Raw genomic sequence first — 15308 nt, forward strand, 5'->3', positions numbered from 1 at the left:
GCAGCCACTATGGGAAACAGTATGGAACTTTCTCAAAAAACTAAAAATAGAAATAGCATATGACCCAGCTAACCCAATGCTGGGTATTTATCCAAAGAACATGAAATCAACAATTCAAAGTGACTTATGCACCCCTGTGTTCATTGCAGCATTATTCACAATAGCCAAGACGTGGAAGCAACCCAAGTGCCCATCAACCGATGATTGGATAAAGAAGATGCGGTGTATATATATACAATGGAATAGTACTCAGCCATAAAAAAGACAAAATCATCCCATTCACAACAACATGGATGGACCTGGAGGGTATTATGTTAAGCAAAATAAGCCAGACAGACAAACACCGTGTGGTTTTACTCATATATGGAAGATAAACAAACACACGGACAAAGAGAACAGTTCAGTAGTTACCAGGGGAAGGGGGCTGGGGAGGGCAGAGCAGGTGAAGGGGAGCACCTATATGGTGATGGACAAATAATAATCTACAACTGAAACCTCGCAATGTTGTAAACTATTATGAACTCAATTTTTTAAAAAGTAAAAAAAAAGAGAGAAAGAGAAAAGGTGCAGGGTTTATACCCTGTGAGCCTCTCATATAATGGAATACCACATAGCTAACAAGAACGAGGCAGCTCTACATGAGCTGATGAGGAATAAACATTCAAGATTAAGCACAGTTTTTAAAATGTGTGGCACAGGGGCCAACCTGGTGGCGCAGCAGTTAAGTTCACACGTTCCACTTCGGCAGCTTGGGGTTCGCCAGTTCAGATCCCGGGTGCAATCTATGCACTGCTTGTCAAGCCATGCTGTGGCAGTGTCCCGCTTATAAAGTAGAGGAAGATGGGCACAGATGTTAGCTCAGAGCCTGTCTTCCTCAGAAGAGGAGGACTGGTGGCAGATGTTAGCTCAGGACTAATCTTCCTCAAAAAAAAAAGTGTGGCAGTGTGGTATGCCATCATTTGTGTAAGAGAAAGCTTGCTACCAGAGATTAGCTCTGGAAGCATAGACAGACTGGCCCCGGTGTGGACTCTGGGCAGGAAACTGGGAGATGTCAACAGGGTAGAAAAAAGACTTTCTTTTCCATGACTTCCCTCTTACAACTTTTGAATTTTGGACCATTTATATAAAACGCAAATATATTTTTAAAATAGTCTGCATACAGACACATGCAAACAGCTGCACAAAGCTATGAAATAATTCCTCAGTCCCTTCAAACTCCCCTTCTGGAGGCGGAATCCAACATCCTCCTCTGGCACCATCTGTTCTGCAGCCACCCACCTCCATCCCTATGATGACCCACAGTAGCCTAATTTCTCCTCTCCACCTCACCTCATCCTTCCCGGCCTCCCATCTGACCACCAAACGGAGGAGTATTACCCATTCTTGCTCTCCTCAGCACCCCAAAATTTTAAACATCTGTCCTATGTCGTATTCTCTCACAACCCTGTAGAACTAATCAACCCCAACTGAAGTTACCACTCCCAGACACACTTGCATTTTAACAGTGAACTTCAAGAGTGACTGATTTTAGGGCAAGTGAGGCAGAATCCTGGGGAAGTGAAAGGAACTCTAGACTTGAGGGTCAGGAGACCTTGGTCTTATTCAGGCTTTGTGACGGGGCAAATCTCTTCACCCCTCTGGGTCTCAATTTCCTCAACTGAAAGAGAAGGGGGCTATAATAGATGATCGTTCCAGATCTACCATCCCCAAATTCCACCATACAATGCTGCTTCTCTGAGTCCCATCCCCTCTGAACCTGATGTGTACTGGGTGTGTTCACTAGTGCTGTCCGACAGAAATATAATGCGAGCCACATATGTAATTTTAAACATTCTAGTAGCCCCACAAAAAAGAAGTAAAAAGAAACAAGTGAAATTATTTTTAATAGATTTTATTTAACCCAATCTATCTAAAATATTATCATTTCAACATGCAATCAATATAAAAATCATTGTTTCCATTCTTTTTTCAGTACTAAGTCTTCAAGATCCAGTGTATATTTTACATTTACAGAACATCTTGATCTGGACCAGTTCCACTTCAAGTGCTCGAAAGCCATCTGTGGCTAACGGCTAGCGTACTAGACAGCGCAGGTGGACATCTAACAAGGAAGCCCTCTTTTTGCTTCTGACCCTGTTAAGCCCAGAGTTGAAGACGGATATGAGCACCAACCTGCATCCTCAGAAAAGGTCGTCATCGGAGCAGTTTTGGCTCTGAGGTCCTTGTCTGACTCGGAAGACAACACTGGAGAGTTCAAGACAAACATAAAACAGAGGACTGAGAGGCCTATAAGCAGAACAGTACTGGAGAACTTCAGGAGAGAACAGAAAAGTGAGCTGGGCACAGTCAGGTCTTCTGTATACTCAGGGTTTCACAATACAAAACCCACAGGCTCACCAAAAGCAGAGACCTCTTGTCATGCCAATCATATCAACTCACTCATTTAAACACCTCTAAACACCTTCTAACCTCCAGGCACTCAGCTGGGCAATGGGGAGACAGCTACCCTTCACGGGAGTTCTTACTTGGGACAGGATAACATGCTAAGCACTCCATAAGCAGGATCTCATTTACTCATCCAAAAGTCCCTATGAGAAAAGAACTATACTGCAGATGAGAACACTGAGACCAAAAGGTGAAGTCACTTTCCAGCAGTCCCACGCCTTGTGAGAGGTGGGCGGGGATCCAGACCCAACTCAAACACTGCAACACGCCACAGTCCCCAGCTTCAAGGAGCTCACAGTTACTGGAGGCAGCAAGGAACTTCACAATTATAAGGCCACTGGGTCACTACCACAGAAGGGATATGAAATAGGGCCTAGAAGCAGGGGACATGGGGAAAGGATTCCCAGGAGTAACCCTTGAGTAAGTCTGGAAGGTCGAGGAACTCATCAGGCAAGGAGGAAGGCTGGACCTTCCAAAAGGAACAGCAAGTACAAAAGGCACGGAAATGTGAGAGAACGCGCAGTGTTCAGAACCTATGACTGGCTGAGCAGCCGGAGGGCAGCATGCATAAGGAACAGAGGCCTCACATGAAAGTGGAAGTGTCAGCCCAAACCAGTGCCTAACGGGCCTTAAACTCCATGAAGAAGAATCCGGGTTTTGGAGCCAGCCCCATGGCCAAGTGGCTAAGTTCACAGGCTCCACTTCAGCGGCCCAGGGTTCACCAGTTCGGATCCTAGGCATAGACCTAGCATCGCTCATCAAGCCACACTGTGGCACTGTCCCACACAGAAGAACTAGGATGACCTGCAACTAGGATATACAACTATGTACTGGGGCTTTGGGGAGGAAAAAAAAGAGGGAGATTGGCTACAGATGTTAACTTGGGGCCAATCTTCCTCACCAAAAGAGCATAAAAAAAAAATTCTAACTCTCAGCTCTTTCCCTAAAAAAAAAAAAAAAAAAAAGGGATCTGGGTTTTATCCTATAGGCCATGGGAATTCGTTAAAGAGTTTTATCTAGCGTAGTGAACAGGACCAGATTTTCATTTTAAAAAATCTTTCTAAAGGAGAGATCTCAAAGCTCACCCATCTCCCTTCCTCTCCCCAAGGTTCTTAACTCTATTTAAAAGCCTATATGTAAAAGCATAGATTTGTTTTCTACAGAGTTGGACCACAGCTTAGGGACTTAATCTCCACGGGCCTGTGAAGTTCACTTACTCTATCCCTTTTACTAAAGAGAAGCTGTTGACTTGCAACTGCTAAAAATCAGCCTATGAAAAGCTAATAAGCACCTCCCATATTCTTGACCTCAACACTGACAGAGGTCCCAGCAGGGGCGCTTGCGGGACTGCCACTGCAGAAAGGCTGGCTCCTGCGGGAAGCCTTTCACACCTGACAGCAAGGTAGTGTTCTACATTTACTTGCACAGAAACATGTAAGATCCTTTGGCCAGTGACAGAAAACACTGAAACATTCAGCTATACTCAAAATGCCAAGGCCCCGATGCCTCCTCCCGACAATAACGAATAAATTGTTCGTTGCCTTCAAAACCCATGTCTGCCTTCTGCCCAACCCACTCCGCACCTTGCTTCCAGCTCACCTGATTACCCAGTTCCATTTTCAGCTCAGCAGCCTCTGAGGCTGGCCTAGTTTTCAAGACCCCACGAGCAGAAACACTTGTGCATTATACAAACAAGAAACCAGAAGTAGAACAAGAGGACACAGAAAGGGAAGAACCAGCAGTCAAGGAGTGTACCAAGGAGGCAAGGACGCAGGCAGAACCTGGGAAACAGCTGTTGGACAAAGCACAAAACTACTACTGCAGAGCAGGGGAACGGCTGATGGGAGGGAGAGGGCAGGCGGAGACACCAAGTGTCACAGAGCAGGGCTTGGCCACGGACGACATGGGAAATCGAGCTGCGGCCCGAGAGGCACGATGCAGGATCACTTTACCCAGTGATGGGGCTGAAGAGCCTCACTCTGTTTTCACCAGGCACCTGGTTGGTTCCGAAAGCCAGGTGCTGGTCTGAACAGAGAAGGCCCAAGCAGCTTCAAGCCCATCACAAAACCATGGGGATGGTATACTGATACCTAGACCGGATCTGTGGAGAGGAGCATAGAAAAGAAAGAGGCTCTCTCAGATCTCACTCTGCCTAATCAAGGGCCTACCCTCTGGGGTGATTTTCAGAGGAAGTTTTCCAAGGAAGTGAAAGGCCAAGGGTCACTCCATCAGGGTTTTCCTGAACTTCCAGTTTCATTAACACCCTGACCTAAAAAATCAGCCCTTTGCCTTTGCCAAGAAGATGGAATGTTCAGGAATGCACTCTCCTTTTCCAAACTCCTCCTTCACAAGGAGCCACTGGGAATAAGAGGTGACTCTTCTGGAGGACCTGTGCCCTCTAGCCCCACTCCATTTCCACATTACCTACCAAGGCCAGCCAAAGTGTGGTGCGAGGGGGAGAGCATTCAGGCAGCAAGATACAGTTCATCTGACTGGATCAGCTCTTTCTAGAATTAGGCTGGCTCCACTCCTACAGGGAACCAGCCAGCAAAAGGAAACATGCTGCCATGGATGAGTCACTCGCCCCTGCCGCAGCAGACCTGAGGGGCAGTGAGGTGAGTGAGGAAGACCGCTCAGTTCTGGATGGGAAGCTGGCCGAGAGGAGAAGACACGGCCTCCCGGATCCGATGGAAGATGTGCGCCAGCTTGTAGAGGAAGGGCAGGGAAGACGGAGAAGCTGCAGGGAAAAGGGGAGACGGGTCAGTGTGCCTTCTTTCCCTCCTCCTCCTCCCGTAGCCCACACCCATCCCTCAGAAACTCCAGTGCCTTTGGAGACAGCACCGTTTTTAAAGCATATTTTGATGCTTAACGTTATTTGCTCCTCCTCCCCTCCCCAGTAAAGAATCTCACTTTCTCTAGGATATATTCTCTGGGATATATTTTATTCACTTGGATTACAGTGACCTTAAGTTTGCTGAGAAAAAGATCCAAACTTATTATGTTTTAATCTAACCTTTTTTTTTTTTGAGGAAGATTAGCCCTGAGCTAACTCCTGCCCCAGGCCACCATGAAGCGGAACGTGCGCACTTAACTGCTGCGCCACTAGGCCAGCACCTTAATCTAACTTTTTGATATACCAAAAACTGGTAATGGTGGCTACCTCTGGGGAGATAAATTTGGAAACAGACTTTTCACTACATTCCTTGCTGCATCGTTTAAATTTAGAGCCAAGTGACAGTATTACCTATTTTTTATCATAAGTAAATTATATTGAAAATAAAATGAAGTAAAATCTACCTCTTTGGAATTAGAGCTGAGCTAGTTTGTTTGTTTTCCTTATTTGAATTACTGATTTTAAGTGATTTTTTGTTCTTTCTTTCTTAAAAAGAAAAATGTCGGGGCCGGCCTGGTGATGCAGTGGTTAAGTTTGCACGTTTCACTTCGGCGTCCCAGGGTTCACTGGTTCGGATCCGGGTGCGGACATGGCACTGCTTAGCAAGCCATGCTGTGGTAGGCGTCCCACATATAAAGTAGAGGAAGATGGGCAGGGATGTTAGCTCTGGGCCAGTCTTCCTCAGCAAAAACAGGATCGGCAGTAGTTAGCTCAGAGCTAATGTTCCTCAAAAAAAAAAAAAAAGGAAAAAAAAGAAAAATGTTACTTCCTACAGAAAACTGTTGGCAATCTGCCCTCTTTATATCCTTTCTACCGAGTTCTAATTGTGGCCCAGTCATGGGTACTCCTTTCGCAAGGCACCACCACTGCAATGAGTCAAGACTGCTACCGAGGTTAGGCCTGTAAGGCCAGGGCGCTTTGAAAACGCTCTGAGGACGCTTGGAAACAGCAAACTCAAATGGCCCCTTGCCGTCCCCACTTAGGAGACCAGGGTTTATGAGACTAAAGGGCTTATAAGAACCATAAAAAATGGGGCCAGCCCAGTGGCGCAGTGGTTAAGTTCACATGTTCCACTTCTCAGCGACCCGGGGTTCGCCGGTTCCGATCCCGGGTGCGAACATGGCACCGCTTGGCAAAAAAACTGGAAACCCTTTATTCTAGTCCCTTCATTTTCTTTTTTGGTTGGCAATCCTAAGAACCAGAGAGAAAAGCGACTAGCCCAGGGTCACACAAACAGTTTGTCTCTTTTCAAAACTGCAAGTTTTTGGTTTAATCTTTAGCTCTTCCCGTGTCCCCACAGTCCTTTCTCTCCTTCAGTGAGCTCTTTGTGCACAGCTCACACTCGTCCTTTAACCCCTTTGCTGAACACTAAGCAGGAGTGCTGGCTGAACAGCTCTGTCTCTTGTAGGAAGAATCCCTCATTAGCTCTCAGGAAAGCTAAGGATAGTTCGTGTTTGTTCCTGTCTACCCTCTGACTTTCTGCTTTATTCCAGAGACTTGATAAAAATTTAGAGAATTTTTTTTATGGTTCTTTTTCTTTTTGAGGAAGATTAGCCCTGCGCTAACTCCTGCCAATCCTCCTCTTCTTGCTGAGGAAGACTGGCCCTGAGCTAACATCCGTGCCCATCTTCCTCTACTTTGTATGTGAGCCACTGCATGGCCTCCAACTAGTGGTGTAGGTCCACACCCAGGATCTAAACCCAGGCTGCCGAAGCAGAGCACATTGAACTTAACCACTAGGCCATGGGGCCAGCCTCTTTCCATTCCATTTTGAAAGTTATGTAATTCTATTCTAAGTCTAAATTCACAAGGAAAGTAGAGATTACATCACAACTCACACAGAGTAACACAAAAAAAATCTAAAAAAGTGAGCGCCTGCCTAACCTCTGGCCCAGTGCTCAGCCTTCTGAGGAATTAATCCTCAGGAAACAAGAGGGCCATTCCCAAGAGCACTTAGGAAGCTCATGTCTCCTTCACAGCACAACAGAAGACAGAATAAGAAACAAGCAAATGTCCAACAAGAGGGAGTTATGAAATCAATTACGGAAGCTTCTGTAAATTGGAATATTATTTAGCCATTTAAAGCTATGCTTTAAAGAATATCTATGACATGCAAAACTGCATCTATATCCATAGAAAAAGACTGAAAGTATAACCATTACAATAGCAGACATATAGGTGACTTCTGTTTTCTTCTTCATACTTTTCTCTATTTTCCACATTTTCTAAAATGTATATGTATTTCTACAATTTAATATGTTTTAAATTAACACAGTTTTTTTAGACATTATGATAAGATTTTCTTTTTTAAATTCTGAGGTTCTACTCAGAGTTCACCCCTGGATAAAGGAGATGGCTAAATGAGCCAGAGTGCACATTCAAGAGCCAGCAGGATAGAATGGACTTTTCTCCAGGCTGCTCTCAGGGACTCCAGGATTAGACCAATCTCCTTCTCTGTGGGTTGGGGCTGACTCTTGCTCGGGTCCAGCAATGCTCCTTGTAGAAGATACTCAGGAGGTACCTCCACCCCCGGGAGGGTTCCCACAGGCCCAGCCCATCAACTGCCCCTTCCCCAGGAAGGGTGGGGCAGAGGCAGGCTTCACTCACCTGGATCAAACCTTGCCACCAAGAGGCAGAGGATCAAGGCAGCCACAAGGCTCTTCTTGAAGGGCAGGGAAAAGAAGTGGCTCACTACAAAGTCCCAAAGCCGGCGAAGAGACATCAGTAGTGACAGAAATTTGTGGGAGGAGGAGCCTTGTCAGGGAGAGAGAGCATAACTTCAGCATAAGTCATGAGAATCAGCTCCCTGCTTCTGAGCTTAGAGTTGAGCAAAAGGTACTGAACTTGCCATCAAATCCCTTTCCTCCCTAATTTCTCCCCAGGGAATCGAAGAGCAGAGGGCTTGGGTAGCCACAGGGAATCCCCGAAGCCAACAACTTGTTTACAAAGAAGTAATCCTATCTCAACAAGTTCATGCTCTTAAGGATGCAAAGAAAAACATTTTGGAGAACAGGATTCAAGTCTCCTAATAGGCAAAGGGCTTTCAAGTGAAAAAAGGGATTAGGCCTATTGTCCACATTACCAAGAAAAAAAACAAGGATCAGTGGGTAAAAAATACGAAGAGAAAAGCTTAAATTCAGCATCAGGAAGAACTTCCCTACAGAACTGTCCAGAGATGGAATGAGCTGCTTCAGGAGCTGGTGAATTTTCTGTCCTTGGAGGTACTCATATGCAGACTAGATGATCACTCCAGGGAAAGGGATGAGGAGGATTCAAGACCAGGGAAGGGTCTAGACTAGAAGACCTTTTAAAGTCTCTTTGTAAAAAAACAACTCCCACACCCAACCCAACGCTGTGTAGGAACCCTTGTATGATGCCAGCCAGGTGTGTGGTGGTGGGTCGTGAGGTGGCTTCCCTATAGAAGTCATTTTATAAAACTGCACTCTAATGGGCAGAGGTGGGCTGCCCCTGAAGATGGTGGACATCAATCACTGAAGAAGACATCCAAGATGTCTAGTAAGTGTAGGCAGACAGGATGCGGGCCAGGGGGGCCCAAGCTGAGGAGACATACTCTTTATCTCATAAGTCAAGTCACCAACTTATCGTGTTAGTTGCTTATTTCCTTGGACTATCCCAAGCACACCTCAGCTGTGTCTGTACTTGGGCCAGCATTCAAAGGAGGAGTAACATCCCACCTAGGCCAGCACGGTGGAGGCAAAAGATCTAATGAGAGGATTCCAAGGAGCAGGTGACTTTCAGGAGACAAGAGCCAAGGTTCTGAGACCCGGCCGGCACCACCTGTCTATATGGAGCTTCTCCTTCCGCCGCCATGTTGGCTTGGCTTTCTAAGCAACTCAACAGGTTTCCTATTCTGTGATTTGGAAGTTACTCATACAAAGACTTGCTCCCAAGCTCCCAGGAATGTCATGATGGACCACAACTCCATGAAAGCCCACAACTCCACTTTACAGAAGCCACAGAAGGATAATATCCTACCTTCCTGGTTTAGTTTCTGGGCCTCCTCAGAGCCAGAGTGTTCATGTTTCTGCTGTTCCCTCGCTGTGCTAATGGCCTGGAGTGCATCCAGCCGCTGCTCATCACTGAAGGCTACAGAGTCCACCACTAGCTCCTCAGCCTCCGACAAGCAGCCCAGAGGCAGCAGAACCCGCTGCAGGTGAAGTTCTACCAAGGCTCTGTATTCTGGAAGGCCCTGATTGTCTGGGTCTTGGAGCCAGGCACGGACCACTTCCAGCATGGCTGCAGGCTCTTGCATTTTGCTGTATAAAAGAACACTGCAGCCCCAAATAATACAATCCACAAAAAAAGAACAGTCAGTGCTGCACAGCGCTTCATCTCTCATAACCACTACACTTTTCCTATCCAAGTCCTCCCCTCCACCCTCCAGCCCTTCCCTGCTGCAGGCTGACATTGACAAGAATTAGGAATTCCTAAGAAGCAGCAAGAAGCTTTCTCAGCTGACACATTCAACTTCTGTCATCCCACTTCAGATCTCCTATTCCCAGTGTCCCCTCCCTTTCTCTTGTCCCTATCCCATTCTTAAATTCTTCCTTCCTCACCCTTTATTTGCTATGTTTTGAGGTCTGAAAAAAAAAAATAGGGAAAGAATTAGATTTGGAGGGAAATGGCTGGGAAGTGGCAAAGAGGAGACTGAGGCACTGACTCAGAAGAGAGCATGAAGACTCTCTGGTTCCTGGACTGATCCAGCGAGTCAGCAGGGAGGACCTACCACAGCTCCAGGACTTTGGGGGGCAGCTTTTCAGGAGCCTGGTAATACTGAAGAACCCAGGACAGGACTTCCCGCCACCGATTCATTTCTGCCAGGGCCTGGATCCCCACAACACACAGGGAGCATTTCACCTCCAAGGAGCTGTCAGCAGAAAAACCAACTCGCGTTTAGTAGCGGTTCCCCTGCGTTTCCATTCCCACCTCCGCCTGGGACTCTCTTCCCCGGCAGCCAGCACCCCTATCCTCCCCACTAGGGTTCCAGCGGGCCTCACAACTGCAATCGGTCTCACGGGCCCCGACAAGAGGAAACGACCCTTTTCCCAGCAGTTAACCGTTGCTGTAAACCTTCCAGCAGCAAGCAACACACACCTTTCTCCGCAGTAAAACCAGGCGTAAAACAACGGGAAGGCCTCCTCTAGCCCCGGGCGGAAAGGACCCCGCGGAGCGCCGCGTCCGGGAGGGTAGCGGCCGCCGAGGGGAGGGCGCGACCCCCGAGCGCCGCCCAGGGGGCCCTCCGGCCCCCGGCTCCGGGGTCGGCGGGCACGACGCCACCCCCCACCGCCCGGCGCGGCCTACGCAGCTTACAGCCCCGAGGAACGACGCGCTCAGCTCCGCGAGGCTGGCAGCACCAGGCAGAGCCACGCGGGGCCGAGGCTTCCCTCGGGCTGAGTCTTTCAGGCAGGCCTTCGACGGGCGACACCACGCCCGCCCTGAACCCACTCCCGCCATACGCCACGGTCGCGAGCGGACGGCCTGGGGGCGGGGAGGACTCCCCCGCTGCTGACTGCATCCCTGACAGTCGGTCCAGTCTCTCTTCCCAGCGACCACGCCCCCCCGACCAGGGCTGCCCCTAGGCTCTGCGGCAGAACCCGGCCCCTGCCCGCCCGCGGGGCGGACCCTCACTTTCCTCCTCTGGAGAACGGACACAAGACGACGCCCAGGCTCCCCGGGAGGAGCGCGCGGCGCCCCCGACGCGCGGCGCAGCCTCGGCACGACCCCTCCCGCGCTCCAGGCCCCCCGCCCCCGAGACGCGCGGCGCCTGCACGTACGCGCCCGCGGGCTCCTCCGCCGGGGCGCCGCAGGCCAGGGCCCGGCAGGCGCGCTCGCAGGTCCGCAGCGCCGCGCCGAAGTCCCGGTGCACCACCAGCAGGTCCGCCGCCTCCTCCAGCAGGGCCGCGGCCGCCGACCGGACGGGGGCGGCGCGCGCCGGCTCGCTGCTGCGCAGGGGCCCCGCGAGCGCCCGGGGCGGGGCCGCCGGGCTGGGGGCGCCGCTCCTCATGGCGCCGGGCTCAGGGCCGGGCCCCTCGCACGTCGGGGCGGCCGCCGCGCTGGCCAGCGGGAAGAACGCGAGGCCTCATTGCTCGCCGAGGGCCTCCCGAGGCCAAGGCCCGGGGAAGGAAGAGGAGGGGCCGTGTCCACACTCGGGCCTGCGAACAGCCGACCCTGCGGTACCCGGCCCTAGCCCCTCTGGCGCACGACGCGGACCAACGCCACCTCGCCCCGGGAGCGCCGCCCCGGGTTCCCTTCACGAACAGTGCCGCTCACCGCAGGCGAGGGCCGGGGCGCCGGCACCTTCCCGGCCTCGCAGCCCCGGCGGACGCAAGGCTCCCGGCGGCGCGGGGCACTCTGGGAGTTGTAGTCATTTCCCGTTCCCGGGTGGGCCGCCCTCTGGATGCCGATGGCGGAGTTCGGACTACACCCCTCAGCGTGCCGTGCCCCAGAAACCGTTGCTGGCCCGGGGGAAAACAAACTGGCGCAACCGCTTCGGCATCGGGCAACAGTAAAGCGGAGGCTGTGGTGAGACGAGGAGGGCCCCTCATTACGCAGTTCCAGCAGAGGCCGAACAGAGGAAATCCCAGCAGCGGGAGTGGAGCCGCGTGACGCTTCTGAGTCCGAGCTTCTGCGGGGTCGCAGTGAGGACGGCGGGCCCCGGCCCTCTGCAGACAGCCCTCGTGGGAGCCGGGGCGGAGGCGTGGACGCCGGCAGCCGTCCGTGTGAGGCGGTGCAGCCAGGCCCTCGCTCTGCCACAGGTACTGTTTGAACACCTGCTAGGTGCCAGGCTCTGCTCTAAGCGCTGAGGATCCCATAGTGAACTTTTCAAAGAGACAGGTGTCTGCAGTGGCGGAGCTCACATCATCGTGGAAGGAGACAGAAGATTAAAAAGAAGCGAGTAACATACATACAGCAACATGTCAACGGCAATAAATGCTAAGGAGAAATAAATGGAGAAGAGAATTAGGGGTGACAACAGAGGAGGGATAGGGTTGATATCTAGATTTAACTTCGTTTTCTAACAGTAAATCCAGAGTTGGGGCGGAGCCGAGAGAAAACGTGGCCCTCGTGCTCATGACTGGCCTCTGTCAGTGGAACAGTGCCCTTGGGACCAAGATATTCACAGGGTCATTTGTGAGGAGCTCCGCCCTAAGTCCCTCGTCCTCACCAAGCAACGGTCCTTCCACACAGCAAACTCCAGAAGCAAGCAGAGATCTCTGGAAAATGTGGATGCGTCCAAGGCTGAAGTTACCAAAATATTTTATCAGTTCTGCCTCAGACTTGACATCAGATGATGATCATTAGTAATAATATAATTATTGGACAAAAAAACTTATTTCTCAAAACTGATTTTAGAAGTCTTCCCTGAAAAATCAGGAAAGCAGTAGGATCAGAAAATAGACCTGACCAGGCCTCGGCAAGTTGAGACTGGCAGGACCACATCCCTTCACTTCCAGGAGGACCGCCTCTAAGTGATGGCTGCCAGAACAAGAGGTTGCTTGCTATTCCCAAATTTTTCCAGGAGATGGCAGCACAGCCTTAAAAGAAAGAGACCTGCCAGAAACAAATGCGCCTCAGTAGTGCTGCAGCTCCCAGACTGAGGTCAAGATATTTAACGAAGTGGAAGGTTGCTAAAAAATCGTATAAAAATATGATTGTGTTCTGTTTCTGTGTTTCACCCAATTTTTGATTACACAGGCTTCATAGTGGATTGTATGTCACCAGTTTAACTTTAGCACTGTGGTGCCCACGTTGGTTCCTCATCACATCCTCTGTGACTCCACCGTCCCCTCTGTGTCTGAATGTACCCAGAATTTCTCAAACTAAGACACAGCAATCCTAAACATAAGTAAATTTATTTCACCTGAGGAAAAGTGAACAGGTATGACATAGACCTAAGCAGTCTTTGTGACTCAGGGCTCATGATGCAAGCTTGGAAACCTCCCCTTGGGATAAAATAAAGAGTGGAAACAAGGACAGTTCTCTCAGGTCTATAAGGCCTCACTCGTTAGAATTTGTATTGTTGGAATCATTCCATTTGGGGAAAACTAGTAGAATGAAACACAAAATCCACATTATGAGCCATCCCCTAACCCATACCCACGCCCTGGAACTTGGTGTTCGACAGGGTGCTGAGCCTATTGCCTTAATCTGAGGATGTGAACTTGCTCAGCCTGCTTCAAGCAGGCGATGAGTCAGTGTTTTTGTAGCAGAAAGAGGACTAAACTGGGAGATGAGCTACACCGCTTAGAATCCTGGTTCCTTCGGTGACTAAGACAGCTGACCTCCAGAAAGTCACCGAATGCCTCTGAGCCTCAGTTTTCTCATCTGAGGATATTGCTACCAACACCTGCCACACGAGGTGTGGATCAGAAGAGATCATGTGAGAGCCCATGGAACTCTTTAAACCACTGGAATAGTTGAAGCTAATATAAGGTGAGGTGGTATAATATACTGGGGAATGAGTAAGGAGAAGAAAGAACCTCATTCTACCTCAAAGTTCTGTAATCTTCCTTTCTGACCTAGAATCTGACTCGACTCTTCCTTACCAAAGGTCAGAGATGCCCACAGCTGCAGTCAGCCCAGCCTGTTCTGTCCTCTGGTTCTACTGGTTCTGCATTTTGTGACAATAGATAGCATCCATAGCTGTCCATTTGAACACATCCCACCCAACCAGAGCCCCTCAGTACAGGGATGTCGGTGGTGAAGCTCTGGGCACAGTAGGATCATGCCTAGTGTGACCTTTGCCCAGAAGCCACCCAAAGAGATAAGTATTAGCAGGGTGGAGATAATGTTTGTCCAGGATGATTGAGGGGTGTGCCTGCCTCACTCCAGGCCTTCGTAAGTTAGATGGCATTTTTATGGCTCTTTTTTAAAGCCTGAACTTGGAGTTCAGGGCAAAACTCAGTGCTTCCTGTTTGCTCCTCTCCATGTAGACACAGCAGAACTCTTACTTTGCTTCTGTGTCTAAGAAGTAATCATCATAATCATTCTGTAGAGCACTTTGCAACAGTCATAATGACGGCTCCCTGTATGTAGGACAGTATTAACTATGTGCTAGGTGCTGCTCTGAGTGCTTTACATGTAACTCATTTTAGTATCAACAACCCTGGGGGCCAGTGCAGTGGCATAGTGGTTACGTTCATGCACTCCACTTTGCTGGCCTGGGGTTTGTGGGTTCAGATCCCGGGCGTAGACCCGCAAACCATTCATCAAGCCATACTGTGGGAGTGCCCGACATACAAAATTGAGGAAGGGTGGCACAGAGGTTAGCTCAGCAACGGTCTTCCTCAAGCAAAAAGAGGAGGCTTGGCAACAGATATTAGCTCAGAGCTAATCTTCCTTACCAAAAAAAAAAAAAAAGTATATATATATATATCTCAACAAGCCTGTGACAAAAGTCCTAGTGTCATTCCTATTTTGTCGATGAAGAAACCAAGGCAACAGAGAAGTTAAGGGACTTGCCCAAGGTCACACGGGAAGTGCAGAGGAGGGCTGGGACTTAAATTCAGGCAATTTGGCTCCAGAGCCTCTTCTTCACTAATGTATAATGCTGGTTGAACAAGCTACTTTCACTTATCTTAGTTGAGCTTGACAGCAAACCTGTGAGCAAGGTAACGCACGTATATTATTATTTTTCCTATTTATAGATGGGAAACTAAAGCTCAGAAACTGCCTGAGCACAAAACACGTGCTTTCAATGGCAAAGCTAAAACAATTACTGGAGATTTCTAACCAGATCCTAAACCCAGGGGCATTCTTCAAAGGGCTGTCTGTCACTCCTCTTCGTCTCCCCTGAAGGTGACTGGAGGAGCCTCACTAGGAGACCTGTTGTCCAACTTCCCTCTTTTCTCACCCACCTCAGGAGTCAGAGGATTCGCTCAGGAGAAGGCCGAGCAAATCTTCATGATGCCAGACCAAGCCTGAAAAACAAAACAAGTAATGGGTGATC

At 49.5% G+C, this 15308-nt stretch overlaps 2 protein-coding genes across 6 annotated transcripts in view; both read right to left on the reverse strand.

Moving 5' to 3' along the window:
* Positions 1-11697, reverse strand: part of TUBA8 (tubulin alpha 8) — a 35133-nt gene extending 23436 nt beyond the window's left edge. Inside the window, exon 1 of one of the 2 annotated variants that reach the window (XM_070269725.1) lies at positions 11630-11697. Coding sequence is in view for 1 of the 2 variants with exons in the window: in XM_023642819.2 (XP_023498587.1) it covers positions 4874-4933 (60 nt within the window). In the remaining variant the exon portion in view is untranslated. Of the gene's footprint in view, positions 1-4873; positions 5011-11629 lie in introns of those variants that run through there. The other variant, XM_023642819.2, reaches the window with a different exon arrangement.
* On the reverse strand, positions 1876-11506 carry PEX26 (peroxisomal biogenesis factor 26). Of its 4 annotated transcripts, none has more exons than XR_011439638.1 (6): positions 11134-11506; positions 10086-10226; positions 9335-9630; positions 7946-8092; positions 5743-6055; positions 1876-5182 (listed from the first exon to the last, which is right to left on the reverse strand). XR_011439638.1 is itself a non-coding variant. In XM_023642821.2 (5 exons), the coding sequence occupies exons 1-5, from the start codon at positions 11361-11363 to the stop codon at positions 5079-5081; spliced, it is 918 nt and encodes a 305-aa protein (XP_023498589.1). In that variant the 5' UTR covers positions 11364-11506; the 3' UTR covers positions 1876-5078. The 4 variants fall into 4 exon arrangements, 2 of the variants coding, with proteins under 2 accessions (XP_023498589.1, XP_070125828.1); XR_011439637.1 differs by having other exon boundaries at positions 5743-6064; XM_023642821.2 differs by lacking the exon at positions 5743-6055.
* Positions 11698-15308: the final 3611 nt, after the last annotated feature.

Source organism: Equus caballus, chromosome 6 (genome assembly GCF_041296265.1).
Source record: "Equus caballus isolate H_3958 breed thoroughbred chromosome 6, TB-T2T, whole genome shotgun sequence".
NCBI lineage: Eukaryota > Metazoa > Chordata > Mammalia > Perissodactyla > Equidae > Equus > Equus caballus.

What these genes read in the sequence shown, in the direction of transcription:
- PEX26 (XM_023642821.2), bottom strand. Translation starts at nt 11,363, where the DNA reads ATGAGGAGCGGCGCCCCCAGCCCGGCGGCCCCGCCCCGGGCGCTCGCG. An exon ending in CCCAAAGTCCTGGAGCTGTG is followed by an intron (nt 9,631 to 10,085) that starts GTAGGTCCTCCC and finishes TTGGGGCTGCAG; the next exon opens with TGTTCTTTTATACAGCAAAA. An exon ending in CCAGAAACTAAACCAGGAAG is followed by an intron (nt 8,093 to 9,334) that starts GTAGGATATTAT and finishes CTCCCTGACAAG; the next exon opens with GCTCCTCCTCCCACAAATTT.